We start from the raw sequence: 24,080 nt of genomic DNA, 5'->3' as shown, positions 1-24,080 counted from the left end.
ATAAGAAGCACAAAAATATGCCTTCGATGACGCACAGCAGTGACGTAATGGTTACGTCACAGAAAAAGAATCCGCCTATTTGATCCCTTTAATTTTGGTTAATCACGCAGCCAATCAAAAGTCGTCGCGAGGAGCAATGCAGCGAACGACTATAGCCGTTTAAACATTTTTTATTAAATTTAGACTGATAGAATATTGTTCACTTCATTGGTTTATCTTAATGTTACAGTTGTGTTGTACTTGAGCAGCAGACTGCTTGGTAGCTTCTCCCTCCGACTGACGGAATAGTTAGCATGCTAGCCTGTTAGTCGCCTAGCTTGACTGTCTCTACAATCCAACTCTTCTTTGTCTCCTCTCTTCGAGCAAGTTAGCCACAACCATTTTTTTCCTACTTGTGCTTGCTGACACTGGTGTACGACCCCCTTTTAAAAATCACCTGGCAAGATTTAACTACACCAAAATAGGCGGCTTTGGAACCAAGATGTCCAACCGAGTGGTGTGCAGAGAAGCAAGTCACGCCGGGAGCTGGTACTCCGCTTCGGGTAACTGTCAACACAGCACCGGCCGTATTAGCACACTGCGTGATAGCTCTTTTTTATTCTTCTTTCATGCCGTGTCAGCGTGTCTGTTGAGTTTGGTTTGCACCCCGTTTTGTGTAGCGTTTGATATCCAGTGACAGCAACCGATTAAAACACAAGCTTTTTTTTGTCAAATGTGTTAAAGCCATTCGATAATGCGCGCTATTGGGTTGTAATTCAGCTGATGGAGATAAAATAAGGAGCTACCAGTTAGCATACTCGCTTGCCATGTCTTGCTTTTTTATTAGCGTTAATGTCTTAACCGCATATTAGCATTTTTGGGCAAATAAAGAAAACCACCATTGGCGAATGTTGCAGAACTTGCTGGGCAAGCATTCAAGTGGCTAGACGGATAACCAAAAAAAAACATCATGGCAGCATCTCTACACTAAATATGTCGGTTGTTGTTGTGGCCTTGTTTGTGAGAGGGACATTGGATCACTTAAAATGCTTTGTCAAATACTCCACACAGAGAGACAAAGAACTAGGTAAACAACATTCGTGTTCACCCCTTCCCCCATTTCAGCAGCTAGCCTGTTATCCCTTTAAGCCTCTCTGTCTGCACTGTATTGATAGCTGGTTGTTTTTCCTATGACGTGTACATTAGATCAGCAAAAATTCAAACCTGCCTCATTTTACTATGTATAAATAAACCTTCTCCATATATATCTGTTGTTATCCTTTACGACAATACCAGGGACACTGCCAGAGAGGTGTTAAAGTACCACTGATAGTCACACACACACACTAGGTGTGGTGAAATTACCCTCTGCATTTGACTCATCTCCTTATTCCAACTCCTGGGAGGTGAAGGGAGCAGTGAGCAGCAGCGGTGGCCTGGCTGGGGAATCATTGTGGTGATTTAACCCCCAATTCCGACCCTAGAGGCTGAGTGCCAAGCAGGGAGGTAATGGGTCCCATTTTGGTATGATTCGGCCGGGGGTTTGAACTCACGACCTACCGATCTCAGGGCAGACACTTTAACCACAAGGCCATTGAGCAGGTTTCATTGACAATATGTTTATTGTTGTTCTTTGTAATGGTGAAGTTACTCTACATCAGGGGTGTCAAACGTATGGCCCGCAAAGAGGTTTTATCCGGCCTGCGGGTTGAGTTTGCTAAGTATAAAAAATAACCTGAAATTTTGGAATGAAAGAAACAGCTGTTCTAAATGTGTCCACTGGTTATCGCAAGAGCAATTTTTTGTGTCTTTGTAGATGATGCTACATATGTACAAAATAAACCACATGATGTTAGTACATCAGTCGAGGAAAATGATCAAACTGCATACTGTAACTTGATTTTGATGTAATTTTTTCTATTTTTATAGATTGGACATTAATACAAATGAGTTGACTGATGAACATTATCACATAATTTATTCAGAAAATATAAACGACAAATAAAGTATATATACTATTAACCGCAACAGGTAATTGTAAAATAATACCCAACAACATTATGATTTGTGCAGTTTCAGAATGTGCTTGTTCTATTTTTGAACAAAGAAAACAATCTGAAGTTGTCTTTATTTTTAAGTTATCGTGCTGTGATTTTACCAATACGGCCCATTTGGGAGTAGATTTTTCTCCATGTGGCCCCCGATCTAAAATGAGTTTGACACCCCTGCTCTACATCAAACTGGAACTATGTGAAACGCTATGAACAGCTGTCAGTATGAGGTAGTGCAGACCTACACAACTACAATCATAAACAGTGTTTCAAAATACCACTATAACAATACTGTAAAAGTGAACATTGTACTGCCTTTGAAGGTTTTTGTTTTTAATTAACTTTTTTTACAGAAATCTGACACCGTATAGCAAAGGGTCCAATGTTATATGTTGACCGCCTTGTCATTTTAAGTGGATCGCAGCAATATTTTATGTTGCCTGCTGCATAATCTTATGTGTTATGCCGCATTTAATTTATGTGGCCCGCCACATCATTAAAGTGGCTTGCAAAAAAAAGGCTGTTAATAATAAAGGACATGTATTATTCTTTCAGTTTTGACAGAAAAATGTACTGCATTCAATTGGAAATGTTGTTCACTTATATATTATCTCATCTTAAGACAAGTAAGGCAAGTTATCTATCAATCTGTAAGTAAAAATTATAGTATTCAAAAATACTTATCTGAAAACTGTGTAACACGGCTATTATACATTTATATTCATATCTAAGGGCAGCTATAATTGTGATGAAGTCCCTAAATAAAAAAGGAGTTTAACACACCTGCAGTATAGCATCAAGAGGAAGACAGTCGCATAATCTACAACCGATTTTAACCATATTGTGATGACCCAGACAATACAGGAATGTACATTGCCAGGCCAAAAAATGCGGGTCCACTAGCAGACATGGTGGACCTTGCCCAGGGACTCCAGTTGAAAATTGGCCCCAGAGCTAAAACTGACACATTTACAGAAATTTGCCCTAGTGCAGCTGGGATAGGCTTCAGCTCCCCGCAACCCTGAGAGGGACAAGCGGTAGAAAATGGGTGGAGGGACGGGTTTATCAATGTCTGCTGTTCCTGCTTAGAATAAACTTGAAACAGTATATTTCAATGGGTCAGCTTTAGCTTTGAATACAACACACATTTGCTGAGGCATCATTTACACAAGCTTCCTCAGTGTCACAGGTTCACATAATTTCACAAATTTGAAATTATTTTCGCCTAGATACTAATGGTGGAAGACTTGGACCACTGCGTAGCACAGAGGTGTATAACTCGTTTTCATTGAGGGCCACATAGCCGTTAGGCTGCTCTCAGTGGGCCACTTCTAACAATTGAATACAAAGGTGTGCCCCATGATATTGTGAATCATTTGCCTATGCATTTGATGTTTTTACATACACTGTAAAAACAAATTGTATATTTTGCAGTTAAAAAGAACCCTGGCAGCTCAGTCACAAGAATTTTACTATAAAATGTGTTGTGGTTTTCACAGCACATTACTGTAAATGGAAGCACTATACCTCTTTTTTACGACAAAATTCTGGCGACTGAGCTGCCTTTTTTTAACCGTAAAATCCATTGTCATTTTTACAGTGTACAATTTGATTAATAACTTGCTTTCAAGTCAAGCCGATGTTTTTAACATTTCAACAAAAAAATGTATGATATATGTTTATTAGATACAATTAAAGTTTAAAATATATGCAAATTCATGCAGTACTGGTATTTTATATTTTCAAAATGGAGATAGAAAGATAAAGTACTTCATTTCCAGGTTCTTGCGGGCCATATGAAATGATGTAGCTGACCAGATCTGGCCCACAGGCCTTGAGTTTCAGTTTTTTCACTTTTCAACGACACATTGGTTGGTTCTTAACCCAATTCTGTAGTTTCTGCAATCTCCTTAGACATTGTCGCATGCTTTGTTCCAGTTATGCTGATAATTGTATCCGTCTGAAACTTTTTTTCCACAAACACAGGATGTCTTTTGACATTGTTAAAGAAATGGGAAAAAAATCCCTTTATTAGTTCTGGTTAGATAACATATTGCCATGCAGTAATTATGCAATGGTAGGCTCTTACCTTCTTGCTGGTCATTTATTGTATAATTACAGTTTGGGTCACTTTGTGTTTAAAGGAATAGTCCACCTCCAGAATCATAATAGCACTCTGGACAAATTACACAGACAAAACATGCCACAGTTTATTTTTTGGTTAATTCAGCTTTGGTGGAAGTTTGCACCCTATAAAGTAATGTTCTTACAATATACAGTCATGATCAAAAGTTTACATACACTTGTAAAGAACATAATGTCATTGCTGTCTTGAGTTTCCAATAATTTCTACAACTCCTATTTTTTGTGATAGAGTGATTGGAGCACATACTTGTTGGTCACAAAAAACATTCATGAAGGTTGGTTCTTTTATGAATGTATTGTGGGTCTACTGAAAATGTGACCAAATCTGCTGGGTCAAAAGTATACATACAGCAATGTTAATATTTGGTTACATGTCCCTTGGCAAGTTGCACTGCAATAAGGCGCTTTAGGTAGCCATCCACAAGCTTCTGGCAAGCTTCTGCTTGAATTTTTGACCACTCTTGACAAAATTGGTGCAGTTCAGCTAAATTTGTTGGTTTTCTGACATGGACTTGTTTCTTCAGCATTGTCCACATGTTTAAATCAGGACTTTGGGAAGGCCATTCTAAAACCTTAATTCTAGCCTGATTTAGCCATTCCTTTACCAGTTTTGACATGTGTTTGGGGTCATTGTCCTGTTGGAACACCCAAGACCCAACCTCCGGGCTGATGATTTTAGGTTGGCCTGAAGAATTTGGAGGTAATCCTCCTTTTTCATTGTCCCATTAACTTTCTGTAAAGCACCAGTTCCATTGGCAGCAAAACAGGCCCAGAGCATAATACTACCACCACCATGCTTGACGGTAGGGTGGTGTTCCTGGGATTAAAGGCCTCACCTTTTCTACAAACAGCAACATTTTTGTTTCATCTGACATCACATGGACAAAGACAAGACCTTCTGGAGGAAAGTTATGTGGTAAGATGAAACACAAATTGAGCTGTTTGGCCACAATACCCAGCAATATTGCTGCCAATGGAACTGGTGCTTTACAGAGAGTAAATGGAACAATGAAAAAGGAGGATTACCTCCAAATTCTTCAGGACAACCTAAAATCATCAGCTAAATCAGGTTGGAAATAAGGTTTTAGAATGGCCTTCCCAAAGTCCTGACTTAAACGTGTGGACAATGCTGAAGAAACAAGTCCTTGTCAGAAAACCAACAAATTTAGCTGCACTGCACCAATTTTGACAAGAGGAGTGGTCAAAAATTCAATCAGAAGCTTGTGGATGGCTACCAAAAGCACCTTATTGCAGTGAAACTTGCAAAGGGACATGTAACCAAATATTAACATCGCTGTATGAATACTTTTGACCCAGCAAATTTGGTCATATTTTCAGTAGACCCATAATAAATTCATAAAATAACCAAACTTCATGATTGTTTTTTGTGAACAAGTATGTGCTCCAATCACTCTATCACAAAAAAATAAGAGTTGTAGAAATTATTGGAAACTCAAGACAGCCATAACATTATGTTCTTTACAAGTGTATGTAAACTTTTGATCGCAACTGTATGTGGCAATTCACTATATGTGACTATTGAAGTATTGCCAAAACAACAAAGATTTGTACACAGTACTGCATTTTGAATAGGATTACAATTAGTTTCTACTGTAAATAGTTTTTGAATACTACCCATTTGGATTTACCCCCTTTTCCATTGTCATTATTCAGATTATTTTGATTTTCTTCTGCTTTTTCAGGGTCCCAGCTGAATGCACAACTAGAAGGCTGGCTGTCACAAGCACAGTCCACAATCAAACCCGCTAGAGCCATCATAGCTCCGTAATCCCACATTGACAAATAGAAGAGAACAGTCACCACCGTGTTTTAAGACAGCTCTTGTGCTTATTGCGTGTTCTTTTGTTTGCAGGCATGCAGGGTATACCTACTGTGGTGCTTGTGCCGCACATGCCTACAAGCAGGTGGACCCCTCTGTTACGTAAGTCACCTTTTTGTATTTAAGGATAATAAAGCTTTCATCTAAAAGGAACCTCTAAAGTTAAAAATAATCCTTTTCGGGACACTGCTTGACTTCATTTTCTTGCCACCATCATAAAGACTAACTGTAAGGACATTTTTAAAGTAATATTTTACATTTTGTGCAAGAATAGGTTAACAGCTGTTGATATTAAAAACAATTTGTCTTTAAGCACTTTTTGACTGGTAAGTTTGATGCATCACCTTAAATGTCAACAATTTACAACATAGTTTTGGATTTAGAGGTTCCACTGTGTAATACAGTATCTACGCCTTCCTGTCACAACCTTTTGAGTGAGACAATGTCTATCGCCCTCCAGTCGTAGGGTGTTCATCTTGGGACCCTCTCACCATGTGCCCCTCTCCCGCTGTGCCCTGTCACCAGCAGACGTCTATAGAACACCTCTCTATGACTTGCGAATCGACCAGAAGGGTAGTCATTGTTTCTTACCTGGGCCTCAAACTAGGCACCACCGAATTGAATTGAATGTCTCCCAAATTCCAATTCCATTCCTTGAATTTGAATGGAATTTGAATTGAGGTTGCAAACAGGAAGTAAAATTGCAATTCCAATTTGAATTAAAGGAAGTAGAAATGAAATTATATCAAATTCCAACTGATAATTTGGGTTTACTCCAGAAGCAATTACTCCCACATTTTCCAACCAATTCAAACTGTTCTTAAGTCAAAATGCTCAACTCATTCAGAACATTTAGGTCTTCCTGTACATAGTGCTGCCGTGCTCGACGCTAGCATGCTAAGAGTTATCATTTTAGCAGCTGTAGGTATGAAACTAAAAGTTTGTGATATTGTTACTTTCAAATTAGGGTTGCGCGATGTAGATTATATGAATTTAGACAACGATAGTTATAAATACTGTCTCATATCATAATAATGCATGTTTATGTCCTGCAAATTTAACAGCAACAAGCAAACGAGTGCATCCTCAACGCAATGTAGCGCCCTTGCTAGCGGCTAATGCCCCTCCACAGTGCAGTTTCTAAATCACTAATCGTCACCTCCATCCACTGTAGGTATTTTTTTTTTTTTTTTGTCATAAAGAAATACAACCATGTGTGCTTACGGACTGTATCCCTGCAGACTGTATTGATTTATATTGATATATAATGTATATATTGTGTTTTTTAATGTTGATTTAACATTTTTTATTTATTATTTTTTATTTTTTTATTTCTTGTGCGGCCGCGGCCCGGTGGTTGGGGACCACTGTAATAGACAACAAACTTCAGTAGTTTTTGAATAAATGTAATAATAAAGTACAGCATTTACTTTGGCAGTAGTTTATGAAGAAATGTAAAAATAAAGTACAGCATTTACCTTGGAGAGTAGACTTCTACAGTATCTTCTTAGCGCTGCTTCTCTGTCAAACACACCATCAGCAGCTTCTCCATATTTTCATGGATGCTAACGCTCCTTCACAGTCACTTTCTTTATTCCGATGGTTGAAACTTTCTTTATTCCAATGGTTGAAAAAAAAAAAAAAAAAGTTTGGCGATCTCTACTTATAAGCTATTGCTAGCAAGTAAGACCGGATGTTTTGTGTGGATCCTAATGGGTTCATTTTGGCATTCGTAACCCAAATCTAAAGCATAACAATTAGCCGAGAGAGAGAGCTTGTATCCCGAAAAACGTGCAAGATGAATAACCTTTATCCTGAGGTACCACTGTATTCAAAATGGAGGGAATTGGTCTTTCAATGTAGTGTTTGTAAAGTATTTTTTGTATTTAGAATGACACCTTTGTTGAACGTGACACAGTTTCCTGTTACTTGGCTGTAAGAAATGTCTCTAAATTGCAATTAAGTTATTTCCACTTCCTGCAATTCCAATAAAACATCCTGTGGGGTGGAGTCAATTCAATTCAAATTCCAATTCAAATGAATTGAATTGAAATTTCCAATTCTGAATTGTGCACAAGTGTAATGATCACTGTAGTGTGCACTAATCCAAATCAACTTTTGATTTCCAGTTTATGCCGACCTTTGGAAAACAGGGTTGTTTGAGCGGATGAGCATGCAGACGGACGAAGACGAGCACAGCATCGAAATGCACTTACCTTACACTGCGAAAGCCATGGAAAGGTAAGGCATGTTTCATTAACCAAGTCTAATTAACTCTTGTATGCTTCCACAGAGAGTTACCATTTGGCTTAATTAAATTGTACCAAGGTTTTAATTAGCATTTGTTTTACGTGCTGTGAACCTGAATCACATTGATGCAGTATTACACTTGATTACTAATTTAGGAAGAGTCCAAGCACACATTCGCAAATTGAAACACAAGCTACAGAAGAGTTTGTTAATGACTTTTGAGGCTAACACACCTTAAAGGGGAAGTGCAGTTTTTTGGAATTTTTCTTCCATAAACTTCCATAAACATTTTATATACATGCTTTAAGTATATATGTAATGTCTGCTTGGTACTCAGCATCAAGGGTTGGAATGGGGGGTTAAATCACCAAAAATTATTCCTGGGCGCGGCCACCGCTGCTGCTTACTGCTCCCCTCAGCTCCCAGGGGGTGATCAAGGGTGATGGGTCAAATGCAGAGAATAATTTCGCCCCACCCAGTGTGTGTGTGACAATCATGGGTACTTTAACTTATTAGTAGCAGGCACAGTTATAATAACATGTAATATTTACATATTTTTCTTATTTTAAGCATGCATCACTTACTGTACAATGTCTGCTCTCACTGGGATGCCGACTGGTAGGATGCTGATATGTTCCCATTTAGATGAAAAATGACTCATAATCTTCGCAAAGAAAAAAAGTGGGTGGAGGGGACGAAGCGTCTTTTCGGGTCGAAGTCGAAGTTGGCTGTCAAAGTGTACCAACTTCTTAGTTTATGTCAACATTATTTTACTATTAAGGTGAGAGGAATGATTTATAATCAAGAGTTAACATTAACAAGTTCCGAGGTAAGAAAGCAGCTCAACAGCTGATGATGTCAATACAGCAGCATTAGGAAGTTATACTTTTCAAATTTTCTCGTTGTCAGACAATATTTTCGGTATATTAGATGGATTTTTACCTGACATGTTTTGACTGTCATCTGCAGTCTTCTTCAGAAGGGTCACTTGACCACTGTGAAGTGTTGCCCATTAGCTGTTCTTATGGGCGTGGCCAACCAGGCAGACCTGTCAAGACTACCTGGTTTTGCAGTGGTATTCTGCATCAAGGAGGGGTTGTAACATTTCAACAAGCGGTTTTGATAAATTATATTTAACAGAACCTACACGGTCTACTATTGGGTGTAGTGGGGTATCTTTTTTTAAAATTTTGGGGTGCCGTAAATTCTTGGGGTGATATTTGCTGTCGGTGTTACGGGGGTGGGGCAACCAGGTAGACTTGACAGGTCTGTCTGGTTGGCCACACCTATAAGAACAGCCAATAGGCAACAAGTCACAGTGGTCAAGTGACTCTTCTGAAGAAGATTGTAGATGACAGTCGAAACATGTCAGGTAAAAATTCCATCTAATATACCAAAAATATTGTCTCACGACGAGAAATTTTGAAAAATATATGAATAAGAAGACTTGATTAAACTTTTTTATACAGCATAAGGAAGTTGCCTCTCTCTGATCAATGCGCTGCTAAATATACAGTGAGGAGAATACGTATTTGATACACTGCTGAATTTAAAATTCCCACTGAATAAGCATGTAGAAGTCTGTAATCTTTATTATAGGTACTCTTCAACGGTGACAGAATCTAAAACAAAAATACAGAAAATCACACTGTATAACTTTTAAGTTATTATTTTACATTTTATTGCATGACATAAGTATTTAATCACCCACTAACCATTAAGAATTTCCGCCCCTTACAGACCTTTACTGTTTCTTAAAGAAATCCTTCTGCTCTCCACTCATAACCTGTACTAACTGCACCTGGTCAAAAAGACTCCAAGCTCTCCACAATGGCCAAGACCAGAGAGCTGTGTAACGACATCCGAGATAAAATTGTGGACCTGCACAAGCCTGGGATGGGCTACAGGACAAGAGGCAAGCATCTTGGTGAAAGGGCAACAACTGTTGGTGCAATTATTAGAAAATGGAAGAAGTTCAAGACGACTGTTAATCTCCGTCGATATGGGGCTCCATGCAAGATCTCACCTCGTGGAGCATCAATGATCATGAGGACGGTGAGGGATCAGCCTGGAACAGGACCTGGTTAACGACCTAAATATAGCTGGGACCACAGTCTCAAAGAAAGCGATCAGTAACACAATACCCCGTCATGGATTCAAATCCTGCAGCGCACACCAGGTCCCCTTGTTCAAGCCAGCGCAGTTCAAGGCCCGTTTGAAGTTTGCCATCTGTATGATCCAAAGAAGGAATAGGAGAAGGTCATGTCAATCAACTTTATTTATTTATTTATAAAGCACATTTAAAATTTACCACAGGGGTAGCCAAAGTGCTGTACAATGGGCAGGTTAAAAATAATACGAGAACCGAGCAAACATAACACAACACAAACAGAACACGATAAAAAATAAATAAATAAAATATAAAAACATAAAAACAGGTTCACAGCAGGTGTATTATGGGGCGCCATTGCAGGATGGATATCACTCAGTGTTAAAAGCCATGGAATAAAAGTATGTTTTTAAGAGAGATTTAAAAACAGGAAGAGAGGAGGCTTGTCTAACACTCAGAGGTAGGTCATTCCAGAGCTTGGGAGCAGCAGCAGCGAAAGCTCTGTCACCTCTAAGCTTCAGCCTTGTGTCCGGGACCGTCAGTAGCAGCTGATCGGCTGATCTTAGGGATCGGGTGGGGCAGTAAGGCTGAAGGAGGTCGGAGAGATATGTTGGCGCGAGGTTGTTTAGACATTTAAAAACATATAAAAGGAGTTTAAAATTGATTCTGTAACGCACAGGGAGCCAGTGAAGGGACGCTAATATAGGGGTGATGTGCTCACGTCTGCGGGTCTGTGTTAGCAGACGAGCAGCAGAGTTCTGCACGAGCTGCAGGCGGGCGAGGGAGGCCTGGCTAATGCCTACATACAGAGCATTGCAGTAGTCTAAACGAGTCGAGATAAAGGCGTGGATTAATTTCTCGAGATCATGTCCTGATAGAAGCGGTTTCACTTTCGCTATTTGGCGTAATTGATAAAAGCTTTTTTGTACGACGCTGCTGATTTGTTTTTCAAATTTAAAATCTGAGTCGAACTTTACCCCCAGGTTTGTGACACAGTCGCTGAGATATGGGGTTAGAGTGCCGAGGTCAACGTTGGGGGAAGGGGAGCGACTTGGACCGAACAACATAACTTCGGTTTTGTTTTCATTTAGGCTCAGGAAGTTAGCTGAAAGCCAGGCTTTGATGTCGTGCAGGCAGTCAATAAGACGTTGAACCGTGTTATTTTGTGCCATGGGAAAATAAATCTGGCAATCATCGGCATAAAAATGAAATGCAATATCGTACTTCCTAAAAATAGAACAAAGGGGGAGAAGGTAAAGCGCAAATAAGATTGGGGCAAGGATTGAGCCCTGGGGAACCCCATGTGGTAAAGGAGCTGTGGAAGACATAAAACTGTCTATTTTTACACAAAAACTCCTGTCGGTTAAGTACGACCGGAACCAGTTGAGGGCGGCGCCCTTAATGCCCACACAGTTCTCAAGACGAGTGATTAAGGTGGCGTGGTCGACGGTGTCGAAAGCAGCAGACAGATCTAAAAGCACCAGGACAACATATTTACCAGAATCAGTTGACAGGAGGATATCGTTCAAAACTTTTAGAAGCGCTGACTCTGTGCTGTGGAGGGCTTTAAAACCGGACTGGAACAACTCAGTGATACCATTATCCTCTAAGAAGGGCAACAATTGACTGTAGACAACCTTCTCTAATATTTTAGAAATGTATGGAAGATTAGAGATAGGTCTAAGGTTAGAGAGGAGAGAGGGGTCGAGGCTTGTTTTTTTAAGTAGAGGTCGTACCACTGCATGTTTAAACTCTACTGGAACTATTCCAGAAGAGAGGCTACTATTGATAATGTTAAGGACACTTGATCCAATAGTAGCAAGTACCTCCTTAAACAGGCGAGGTGGGAGGGAGTCTGCAGGAGAACCAGAGGGCTTCATATGACTAACTGTGTCATTTAAAAAAGAAAAGGACACCGGCTCAAACTGATGGAAAACAGAAGAGAAATTCAGTGGAACAGAAGGGTCATATGAAGGCTGAGAGAAACTGGCTCTAGTTGACACAATTTGTTGGATGAGACGAAAATAGAGCTTTGTGGTCCAAACACACCCACCGTGTTTGGAGGTAGAGGAAGGATGAGTACAATCCCAAGAACACCATCCCAGGTTTAAAGCACAAAGGTGGCAACATCATTCTTGCAAAGGGGACAGGACGATTGTATTGTATTAAGGGGAGGATGGATGGGGCCATGTATCACAAAATCTTGCCTATGAATCCCATTGAAGATGGGTCGTGGCTTGGTCTTCCAGCTTGACAACGACTGAAAAACAGACAGCCAGGGCAACTAAGGAGTGGCCCCGTAAAATGCAGACCTAAACCCAATTAAAAATCTTTGGAGAGGGCTGAAGGCCCGTATTGCCCCGCGACAGTCCCAAATCCTGAAGGATCTGGAGAAGATCTGTATAGAGGAGTGGGCCAAAATCCCTGCTGCAGTGTGTAGAAAGCTGGTCAAGTACAACAGGAAACGTCTAATCTCTAATTACAAATTAAGTTTTCTGTCATGTGTTTTAGGTTCAGTCACTCCCCGTTGAAGATACCTATGATAAAGATTACAGACATCTAAATGCTTTCTAAGTGAGAACACTTGCAAAATAAGCAGTGTATGAAATGCTTTTTCTGCTCACTGTAGGTTCTTAAAGGGGAACTGCACTTTCTTTGGAATTTTGCCTATCGTTCACAATCACTATGAAAGACACTGGGGGTGGGATTAAATAAATGATCTTCTTCCCACTCCCTTTCAGGCAAAACTGGACAATCATGCATTACATACTGTACATTACCTTTTGCACTATATTAATGTAAATTATGTGTTGTCAACTTTGTACTTTTTTTTTTTATGTCATTGCCTGACATGAATGACAAATTAAAAAAATGAAAAATGACATGACGAGGGATGTATTTTTTTAATGCATTCTCACTCGTAAATAAACATAAATAAAAGTCTGCTTACAGTGGAGCCTATGGTAGCCACTCATTTCTGCCTATAAAGCTCTTAAAAACATCCAAACACCTTCATTAGGGTTCTATATACATGATGTAAGTATATACTGTATGTAATGTAGTAACAGGAACATTTATATTTACCTTGAATATTTACGTATTTTGATCATTTTAGGAAATGCGCAGCGCATTCATTTAAAAAACTCATCACAACGTATATTTAGTTATTTTTTCTTCATAACTGATTATTACTCACTGCAGACTTCATTAGAGCCAACAAACATAATAAAACATCACTTACTGTGTAACGTCTGCTGTCATTAGGATGCAGACTGCTGGGATGTTCATATATTCCCATTTTGGTGAATAAAGAATGACTCATAATCCACGCAAACTATCAGGGTGGGGGAATTAGGGGGACCAAGCGTCTTTTCGTGGAGGCAGGGGGACCAAACGTCTTTTCGTGGGGGCAGGGGCACCAAGTGTATTTTCGTGCGGGCAGGGGGACCAAGCTTTTTTTCGTGTCGTTCTCGCCAGTTCCGAGTCTTATGGCTGTAATAGTGTACCAACTTGTCGGATTACATCCTCAACCTTTTAGTTTCCAGGTGATGATTTATGATCTAAAATTAACTTCCAAGGAGCAGGGAAGCGAGGAAACAGCAGACTACTCAATGATGTAAACATACGAACACACGGTAGTGATCATGGCGCCGCTACAAATAGTTTGTCTGCGTTAACGCTTATAATAAAAATATCACTATTACTTTAATAATTAAATCACTCAATGTAAATAAGAGTACTGTTGCTGCTTTTTTTGGGTGGTCATTTATTGGATTTTATGGCCAGAATAGAGGCCTTCTCATTGGCTCTGCTTTAAGTGGACTTTTATTTACAGTACGTTCATTTAATACTTTGAATGCATTAAGAAAAAAAAAATCAGTTATGTTTTTCATGATTGTGAACAATAGGCAAAATTCCCCAAAAAGTGCAGTTACCCTTTAACAATAGTGCTTATAATGTAATATCGCTAATACTTGGTTAATATTCAGGTCAAGAAATGTAATTGGAGTATTATTGGCACTTTTTGGATGCTTATTTATTAGGCTTTATGGTCTGAATAGACGCAATGACTTCATGACTTTTATTTATGTTTACGAGTTAGAATGCATTAAAAAACAAGAACAATCCTTGTCTCTCATAACGATTGTGAATTGTAGGCAAAAATCCAAAAAAAGTGCAGTTCCCCTTCATGTGTGATGCTGCTTTTCCTTGGGTGATCCTCTTACTGAACACTTACATCAGGTCTTTCACTGACTAATTCAATTCTTGGCAGCCACAAAGATGAGTTCAGTATCGTTCCCGTGCTTGTGGGCGCTCTGAGCGAGTCCAAAGAACAAGAGTACGGGAAGCTGCTTAGCAAATACCTGGCTGACCCTTCCAACCTTTTCATCATCTCATCGGACTTCTGCCACTGGGGTCAGTTGCGATGGAAAGAAACAGTGAAAAATGGACGCTCAGACATTCTTTCATCGACTTTATTCTTTCTTTGAAGGTCAGCGATTCCGTTACACGTACTACGATGAAGCGCAGGGGGAGATCTATAGGTCAATTGAGCATCTTGATAAAACGGTAAAAATCTGGAGTGCATTTTAAAGTTGTTCAGGTCTCATACAATTAACAGTATTTATCATGTTTACCTTTGGATTTATGAGTGTCTTAGGCAATAAGCAGAGTTTTATAGATTTTTTTCCCACATCTTTCTTTGTAAAGGGAATGGGCATTATAGAGCAGCTGGATCCCATGTCTTTCACCAACTACTTGAAAAAGTACCGCAACACTATCTGTGGCCGTCACCCCATTGGAGTGCTACTAAATGTGAGTACTACAATTTATTCTTCCAGTTACAAGGTTGCTGCTGTTGCAATTTGCATGTCCTCTAAGGTTGATGGAATGTTTGACTTTATACTCACCAAGAGCAAGATAATGGCAACAAATTTACAATATATGTTTGACAGCATCGTACAGTCAAACTTTTTGCACAAAAATGCTCAGTTTTTGATTGACACAACCTAGGATGTATTATTTTAACTATGTTTATAATAGTTGCATGCCTGTTGTAAAAGCTTGGTTGTTAGTAGTAATTGTTAGCATGCTAGCATTTTGGCCAATTTTGTTTGTATACAACTAAAAGTCACCCCGCAATTTTGCAGGCTAAAAGCCGCACCGCCTTAATTTTGTGGACAAACAATTATTTTTTTACATATATTGGCTGCCACGTCTATAAGCCGCAGGTGTACACATTGAAACATGAAATATTTACACAGGCGCTTGTGTTCAGTGGACAGTGCTGTCTTCGTTGTCCTCCTGTTAGTATTGGTGGATATCGAAAGTGTAAATTTTGAGTAAATTGAATGAATATTGTTGTTTTATGAAACTAAAGCAATAAGGAGGATTAAATATATATACCCGGTAATCTTAATTATATCCAGGCCTCTCCCGGCTTTGAGCAGGAAAACTACACCCAACATAACACACATGCACGCACATTAGTTTAGGCAAAGTTAAGTTATGAATCTTTGCCATAATTGAATGTATAGCCTAAGTTAACAACAACATGACTAGTGCAAAGTGCAATTTTAATTCTTAAAGCAAGAACTGTGTGTTGATTTTGTACCTGGCGGTTTCGGCTACAACTGTGGCCGTCAGTTACAGAAACCGTCAGGTATGAAATCAACACACAGGTCTGGCTATAAGAATAACAATTACATAATTCTTAGAAGACCTAATGAACCTAATTGGACTATGATTGTAAATTGTTGGTCACTCCTCTGGGACTGCGTTTGTGTGTGCGAGCCTGCGTGTGTGTTCTTTAAAATAGTGCTTTTGAGATGGTGACATACAACAACGCTAATGTCAACCATCATCCAAGAAATGAAACTGAAGTCAACTTCCTACCATATTGTTTGCATATACAGTATAAATGCTCCATCTGTGTTTTCAATGTTTTGCAGGCTGTAGCTGAGCTGAGGAAGAACGGTTTAGACATGAACTTCACTTTTCTGAACTACGCTCAGTCAAGTGAGTGCAGGAACTGGCAGGACAGCTCCGTGAGTTACGCCGCAGGGGCCCTCATCGTTCATTGAGGTCAACGATCGCAGGGGTCACTGCAAAGACACAGCCCTGCCCTTTTATTATCTATCGCCATAACCTGACCTAACCCCTGCCCCCTCTCACCTTACTCCCCCAATCAACGCCTACTATTTGCAGGAAGGACCTAAACACGCCGAGCCAATAGTCCCCTCCTCCCTTGTTTCGTCCCCAGCTCGCTTGCTTTTTTTTCACCCTCCTCACAATTTGCTGTTCTCTCAGCACTGAAGGGGGAATCATTTGAGTTTTAAGTGCAGTTTTAAAATAATAGGTCCTTGAAAAAGTTCAGAGAAGCTGGGATGGGTAAGGAATATTATGGTATAATTGTGGAAGATTTGAGCTCTTTGGATTCTTTGTCTCTTTATGATCTCCTTATGGATTTGAGTTGTGATACACAATCTGCATCGGGACAGGCGGCTGCCTGTGCTCGTGTAATCTTCCAGGAATGAAAATAAATCTGCACATTTTCATGGAAACCAATACTGAAATGTCAGATGAAGGTGGAATAACTCCAACCATAAAAGCAGTTTCCTAGATATTGACTACCATTGTGCTTAACATACAATGTGTTGGAGTTTTTAACAAAAGGGCTGCATTCAGATCGACCCATAAACTATACTTTACAAAACCAAGAACAGGTATAGCTCACATAATATCTTTATTCATATTTCGTAAAACTTCTGTATCTCTTTAAAAGTTTTAGTGGGTGTGGTATTATTTACTAAATACTATGTAGATTTTTAGTCATCAATATCATTTAGCCAGTAACTTAGTGGCACAACTTTGCTGTATCAATATTAATTCCCACAATCAGACTTCATGGTTTGTTACCAATGTAAAAGGAAACTTTAAAGATTTATTTTTTAAATTGTCGGAACTATTATTATAATAGTTGAATAGCAAGAATCTGCATTTGTTTTTCTGTTTTAGTCAGAAATGTCTAATGTTAAAGATTATTGAATGTTTTGTAAAGATTTGACCTCAGTATTGGTAGCAAAGAGTTAGGGGAATTTATGAGCTGAACAAAGCCATTTTGAATTTTCATCGGCTTTGACAATATCTGCTTAAAAATGTGCACCATTATGATGGTTTTAAGTGCATAAAACGCGAGCAGTAAGTGAACTTTGATGGTAGCGTGGACTAATGGCAATATACAGTATGTTTGTTTGAGGATTATTACTTTCTGCAGGGGCTCCCACTCGTACATGATGCAGTCCTCAGCGCAATAAGAGTGGTATATAGGTAGAAACTGTGGCCACAGACTGAAAGCTGATTCACCAGACACTTGACTTCTGGTGTTTTGTTTCAAACCAGTAAAAAATGACACACTGTGTTACTGTGCCTTTTTATCACTGTTGCACAAACACATATAAAGCATATTCTCATTTGTAGTCTTATTTAGAACATTTTGTGTAATCTTCCCTCTTTTTGTCTACCTGATGCCCACAGTGTGTTGGTGACCTTTCCCCCCATCTGTTGGTCTCAAGTGGTGCCAACTTTTATCTGCTTTGTCCAGCAGAGGGCGATGGTTGCCTTTTTCCCCACCTCATCTCATTCCTGTAGAGACAAAGCCTGAACCTCAACACTGTTGTTTTGCTTTTTATTGATTTGTATTTGTCTTTTAGAAATGTTGGTGGGGGGAGGAGGGTATTTTTTTTTTCTTGCTCGGAGGATGAAAAACGTACACATATTAAACAGAAATATACTACATACATACTCCTAAATGGAGTTTTTTGATCTCAGGTTCCACTGAAAAGCATTGCAAGAAGGTCTTCAGATGAGGATTTATGTTACAAAGCAAGTAAAGTGTACTGAAAAGCAGGTGTCTTGTCTTTTGTTTGCAATCAGGCAGGCGTATACTTGCTTGGTGTTGCATTGGGACATTTAAATTCAACTCACACCAACAACATGGTTTAACTTAACAACTTTAAATCATGTTATGCTGACTTTTTAAAATTAACATGTGGATGATCTTTGCCATGGTGACCAGCCTGGACACCTAATGTTTGTTACAATTAAAAGCTATATGTGCAATTTTTTTTTTATAATGAACATGCAGCCAATGTTTAGTATACATTAATAATATACCTCTGCTTGATGGTTAGGATACCAGGAAATAAAATAAAAAAATCTCACTCTTACTGTTGCTTAGATTTTTGCAGTGCAACCTCACATTAAATTTAAAGTGACATTTTGGTTAGGAACAACAGTTTACAAGGTGACTAACAGGAGGAGTCAATGTTAACTGTGTTGGAGTCCTGCATCAGTTTCTCAGTATTTATCCATCAATCTATCTTCTACTTATCCAGCACAATCATCATGTCATTTCTTAATCCTTTTCTACATCTTATCGAGTTAAAGGTCATTAGTAAACTGGAGCCAATCCCAGCTGACTTAATCAGAATGAAACACCCCTTGCAAAATAAACGACAATGAAACAACAAAAAATGTGAACAATAAGATATAACAAAATTAGACTATGTAAGAATAGCAACATAATATTACCATGACCAACTTTTATTTACAATACATACAGAAAAAAAAAATAGTTAAAAATACCCAAACAAAAGCAAAAAAAATACTATTACCTCTGATTCTAATGCAGGGGTCTCCAAACTTTCCACTGAGGGCCGCACACTGAAAAATCAAAACAAGCGGGGGCCATTTTGATATTTTTTTATTTTAAAAACCCAATACAATATATGTATAAAAAATATACATTTAGGCCTCCACTCAGGCTTGATCCCAGGGACCCCAAAGGGTTTTGTTAAAAAAAAAAAAAAAAAATGTGTCATTATTCAGTATTAAAAAAAACATGTTTTTTAATGGAAAAAACACAAAATATGCAATATTTTCACCCAATAACATTTTTAAGTGAAATATTTCAGATTATATAATAATTGGAGCCTTAAAAAGGTCAATAACTCATAACACCATTGATTTTAATTCATTATTATTTTTTGAGCGATGACACTTAAAAACAAATCACACAAAAATTATTGGGGAACCAAAAGGGTCCTACTCATTAAAGTGTTTAAAAATAAATTATAATTTTTTTTTACTGTTTACTTTTAACACAATAATCTCGAGATCAACTTCAGATCTATCCGTCAATTATAAATTGTATTTTTGTTTACGTTTTTTGTTTGTTCGTTTTAGGCCCTTCTTTAAAAAAAAAAAAAAAGACAGCTCAATTTTTTATATGGCAAACACAAAATATGCAACATTTTCCCCAAAGAATATCTCAAAGTGCAATATTTAATGTGACGTAATTGGAACCTTGGATAGGTCAATAATTCATAATAACATTGATTTTCATTCTTTTTTTTTTTTTTTTTAAGAAAGAAACAGCCTGCATGGCAGCTTTGTGTTATTAGAGTAAACATTGCAACATGTTCTTGTTACATTTCACCTGTTTGGTCTTTCATACCACTTTTTATGTTTTAAATTTTTTTAATCGGATTTTAAAATGGGCCGTGGGGCCGTTAAAAAATGACCTGCGGGCCGCAAATGGCCCCCGGGCCGCACTTTGGACATCCCTGTTCTAATGATTTGGCTTTTTGCCCATATGTGTATGAATATATTCCCGAGTTTATAAACAATAAATAGTGTACGGATGTTAGTGAGTGTGAAATTTCACTTCCCAACACCTAAAGAGCTGTGCTGGGCAGAGATTTGACAGCTTTTGGCGATTAGCTCATTGCTGGCACTGCTTGATTAAAGTCCCAAAGTTAGTTTTAGTTTAGTTTATTATTTCTTCGGTCAGTGGTCAACAAAATAAACAAACAGTTTTACATAAACAAACAGTTGTACAATCATAAATTTAAAATGTGGCAGACCGAAAGGGTTTAGACTGAAGTTGAACACTTATTGCGCCTAACCCTATAAACAATGTCAAATACAAGATGAGCTTAACAAAATTATGAAATTTCCTTTGCACAACATATTATAAATACACCTTGTACACAACATAAATACTGTTCAATTATATACACAGTAAAGACATGTGAAATATCCTTGTACACGTGTTAGTTAAACCTTTGTACCAATTATATACTATATACAAACAATTATACTTCCATTATTATTTATATCCCACATTTAGTTTGTAATTAACATTGATCATAGTATTAACTACTGTGTTGATTCAAGAGTGATATATTTTTCCAAGACATTGGTCTTAAAGTGTTTTTTAAATGTGTGAATGGAACTGGAACATTTTAAGGAATCATCCAAGCTGTTCCACAGTTGAACCCCCCTGACATAAACACATCTACTTTTTAAGCTCGTTCTTATGTTTGCTTTCTGAAAGACAGCTGAACCTCAGTCTGAGGTCATAGGGACTCTCCCTAGGTTTGAACCTCTCCTGTAGACACCCAGGCAGCATGTGGTTATGAGCTTTGTACGTCACAATAGCAGTGTTGAGGTCAACAAGATCGTGCAGTTTTAATGTTTTTAATTTAATAAACAGAGCATTGGTACGGTCATGATAATCCGCATAATTTACAATTCTAATAGCTTTCTTTTGAAGTAAGAACATAGAGTTGATGTTTGATTTGTAATTTTTACCCCAGATTTCAACACAATAAGATATGGGAGTACGAAAGAATTATATAACATGTTAAGAGCCTTTTGATTTACAGAGTTTTTAATTTTATGTAACATAGCAATAATTTTTGCCATCTTTGTCTTGAGTATATTTATGTACAGTTTCCAATTTAATTTATCATCTATATAGATTCCCAAAAATGTTGTTGAAAACACCCTTTCTATCTCCATATCATACATTCTCATGTGACACTGTATGTTATTTTTCCTATTTCCAAAAAGTATATATTTTGTTTTATTTAGGTTGATTGATAGTTTATTGGCATCAAACCATTGCTTTAGTATGTGGAGTTCACTCTCTACAGAACAGTACAGGCTTGTATCATCAGCAAAGAGAATACTTTTGAGTTTTTTAAAGACTTTACAGATATCATTAATATACAATAAAAACAATTTTGGTCCCAGTACAGAACCTAGGGGTACTCCATGTGTTATAATCTTTTTATCTGAATCTACATTGTTCATATGCACGTACTGTTCTCTGCCACCAAGATAACTCTTCAACCAATCATGAGCAAGATCTCTGACACCATACCTCTGCATTTTATTTAAAAGTAATGTGTGATCGATATTTGTGGGGTCTTTTAGACATTTGTTCAAAGATAACTTCAACTTGATTTAGACCCCCTTTTTTTAACTGCAATCCCAAGTCCACATAAAACGACTTCCAAGTAAACTAAAATGGATTTGCAAAAAAAAAAAAAAAAAAGTTTATTGCATATTATCTGTTTTGTCCATTTCCCAGTTGTCCACAAAATCGGAAACATGATTCTTTAATCTGTTTTGTATATGAAAAACATGCTTTCCTTTTTTGTTTTGGTATTGTAATGAAAAATGCTAGAAGGATTACATAGATTGGTTGGTGAACTCTGGTTGGAGCCCAGCCTATACAAAGATGCCCATTGTATACAGTAAAGTATCAGCTATGCAAAAATATGAACATCCATTCATTTTGGGGGGCTTATGCAGGTCAGGGTTGCGGGGAAGTCTCAATAACATCATCATTAGACAGCCTTGCCTCACTTTAAATAACGCCTTGAGTCTTCAAAAATTGTCATAGGCCATTGTCCTTTTTAAATTGTCAGCAATGAACTTTTCGTCCAATATTAGAAAGGAGCGTTTCACAGGGAGCTGAAGTCCATCCTAGCCCAATGCAGGTTGACTACAACCTGGGCTGACCCTCAATTACACTTTTTTTTTTAAATATTATGTGATATCAACATAATATATTGAAAATAAAATAATTATACAAGGATGAATATTATTTTCAATATTTTTTGCGGCCCTGCGATGAGGCGGCGACTTGTCCAGGGTGCACCCCGCCTCCCGCCCGATTGTAGCTGCTCCAGCACCCCCCGCGACCCTGAAAGGGATAAGCGGTAGAAAATGGATGGCTGGATGGATGCTACCATTGCCCCCTGAGTAAGATCTGAGTCCAGGTCCCCTTGTTCAAAGAACAAGCGTCATTATTTTTTTAATAACTAAATGGGTCTCCTCCAATTATGACTATCCATCCAAGCTGCACTCGGGCGGAGGGCAGGGCACACCCTGGACAGGTCAGCACCTCAACACAGGGCCAGCACAGATAGACAGTCAAGCATTCAAACTCACATTCACACATATGGGGCCACTTTAGTGGCCAATCCCCAGGTGCATGTCTTTGGAGGTGGGAGGAAGCCGGAGTACCTGGAGGGAACCCACACGGTCACGGGGAGAACATGCAAACTCTACACAGAAAGACCCCCGAGCCCGGGAATCGAACCCTTCTTGCTGTGAGGAACGAGCGTTAACTACTAGTGCTGCCCCAATTATGACTTCTTCTTCTTATCTTAGGCCTTTAAATTCCCAAAGGAATATAGGCCATTGATGAAATTCCTCCATCCCCTTCGGTCTTGTGCCCTCCGCTCCAATTGTTGCCATGACAGCCCTTGCACCTTCATCTCCTGCTCTGTGGTTCTTCTCCAGGTGGCTCTAGGCCTTCCTCTCTTCCTCTTGCCTTGCGGGTTCCATATTAGAGCATGTTTCGTGATTGATCTATTGTGTCTATGCAGTGTGTGACCAATCCAGTTCCATTTCCTCCTCCTGATTTGTGTTTCTATTGTGTCTTGTCTAGTGAGGTCCCACAGGTTGGCATTGGAGATGGTGTTAGGCCAGTAGATACCTAGGAGGCGACGGAGGCAGCGGTTGAAGAATGTCTGTATTTTGTTGAGTATGTTGGCGGTGGTGGGCAGCACGGTGGAAGAGGGGTTAGTGCAGGGATGTCCAAAGTGCGGCCCGGGGGCCATTTGCGGCCCGCAGGTCATTTTTTAAAGGCCCCACGGCCCATTTTAAAATACGATTAAAAAAATTAAAAACATAAAAAGTGGTATGAAAGACCAAACAGGTGAAATGTAACAAGAAAATGTTGCAATGTTTACTCTAATAACACAAAGCTGCCATGCAGGCTGTTTCTTTCTTTAAAAAAAAAAAGAAAAGAATGAAAATCAATGTTATTATGAATTATTGACCTATCCAAGGCTCCAATTACGTCACATTAAATATTGCACTTTGAGATATTCTTTGGGGAAAATGTTGCATATTTTGTGTTTGCCATATAAAAAATGGGCCTAAAACGAACAAACAAAAACATAAACAAAAATACAATTTATAATTGACGGATAGATCTGAAGTTGATCTCGAGATTATTGTGTTGAAAGTAAACAGTAAAAAAAATGTATAATTTATTTTTTAACACTTTAATGAGTAGGACCCTTTTGGTTCCCCAATAATTTTTGTGTGATTTGTTTTTAAGTGTCATCGCTCAAAAAATAATAATACATTAAAATCAATGCTGTTATGAGTTATTGACCTTTTTAAGGCTCCAATTATTTTATAATCTCAAATATTCCACTTAAAAATGTTATTGGGTGAAAATATTGCATATTTTGTGTTTTTTCCATAAAAAAACAGGGTTTTCTTTGACAAAAAGAGCATACGACTTAAATCTTTAAAAACGTTGTAATGACAGACA

General features: G+C 38.4%; 1 protein-coding gene across 4 annotated transcripts; it reads left to right on the top strand.

Annotated features, from left to right (window-relative positions):
- The first annotated feature begins 74 nt into the window (after positions 1–74).
- Positions 75–19,438, top strand: memo1 (mediator of cell motility 1). Of its 4 annotated transcripts, none has more exons than XM_062058496.1 (10): positions 75–542; positions 5,879–5,960; positions 6,049–6,117; positions 6,476–6,588; positions 8,145–8,256; positions 14,649–14,791; positions 14,868–14,944; positions 15,086–15,190; positions 16,327–16,422; positions 17,912–19,430. In XM_062058496.1, exons 1-10 carry the CDS (start codon positions 482–484, stop codon positions 18,023–18,025), a joined length of 972 nt encoding a protein of 323 aa, XP_061914480.1. In that variant the 5' UTR covers positions 75–481; the 3' UTR covers positions 18,026–19,430. The 4 variants fall into 4 exon arrangements, with proteins under 4 accessions (XP_061914480.1, XP_061914482.1, XP_061914479.1 ...); XM_062058495.1 differs by lacking the exon at positions 75–542 and adding an exon at positions 571–1,066 and having other exon boundaries at positions 17,912–19,433; XM_062058499.1 differs by lacking the exon at positions 75–542 and adding an exon at positions 572–1,066 and having other exon boundaries at positions 16,327–16,393; positions 17,912–19,438.
- Positions 19,439–24,080: the final 4,642 nt, after the last annotated feature.

This window comes from Entelurus aequoreus, linkage group LG09, assembly GCF_033978785.1.
Source record: "Entelurus aequoreus isolate RoL-2023_Sb linkage group LG09, RoL_Eaeq_v1.1, whole genome shotgun sequence".
NCBI classification, from domain to species: Eukaryota; Metazoa; Chordata; class Actinopteri; order Syngnathiformes; family Syngnathidae; genus Entelurus; species Entelurus aequoreus.
The sequence above is the reverse complement of the archived record's forward strand: the minus strand, read 5'-3'. Positions and strand labels throughout refer to the sequence as shown.

Bases quoted from the DNA above. Each gene is read 5' to 3' on its own strand.
- memo1 (XM_062058495.1), top strand. From the start codon at position 973: ATGTCGGTTGTTGTTGTGGCCTTGTTTGTGAGAGGGACATTGGATCAC. The intron at 14,945-15,085 runs GTAAAAATCTGG...TTCTTTGTAAAG, and splicing joins TTGAGCATCTTGATAAAACG to GGAATGGGCATTATAGAGCA. The intron at 16,423-17,911 runs GTGAGTTACGCC...TGATGCCCACAG, and splicing joins GGAACTGGCAGGACAGCTCC to TGTGTTGGTGACCTTTCCCC.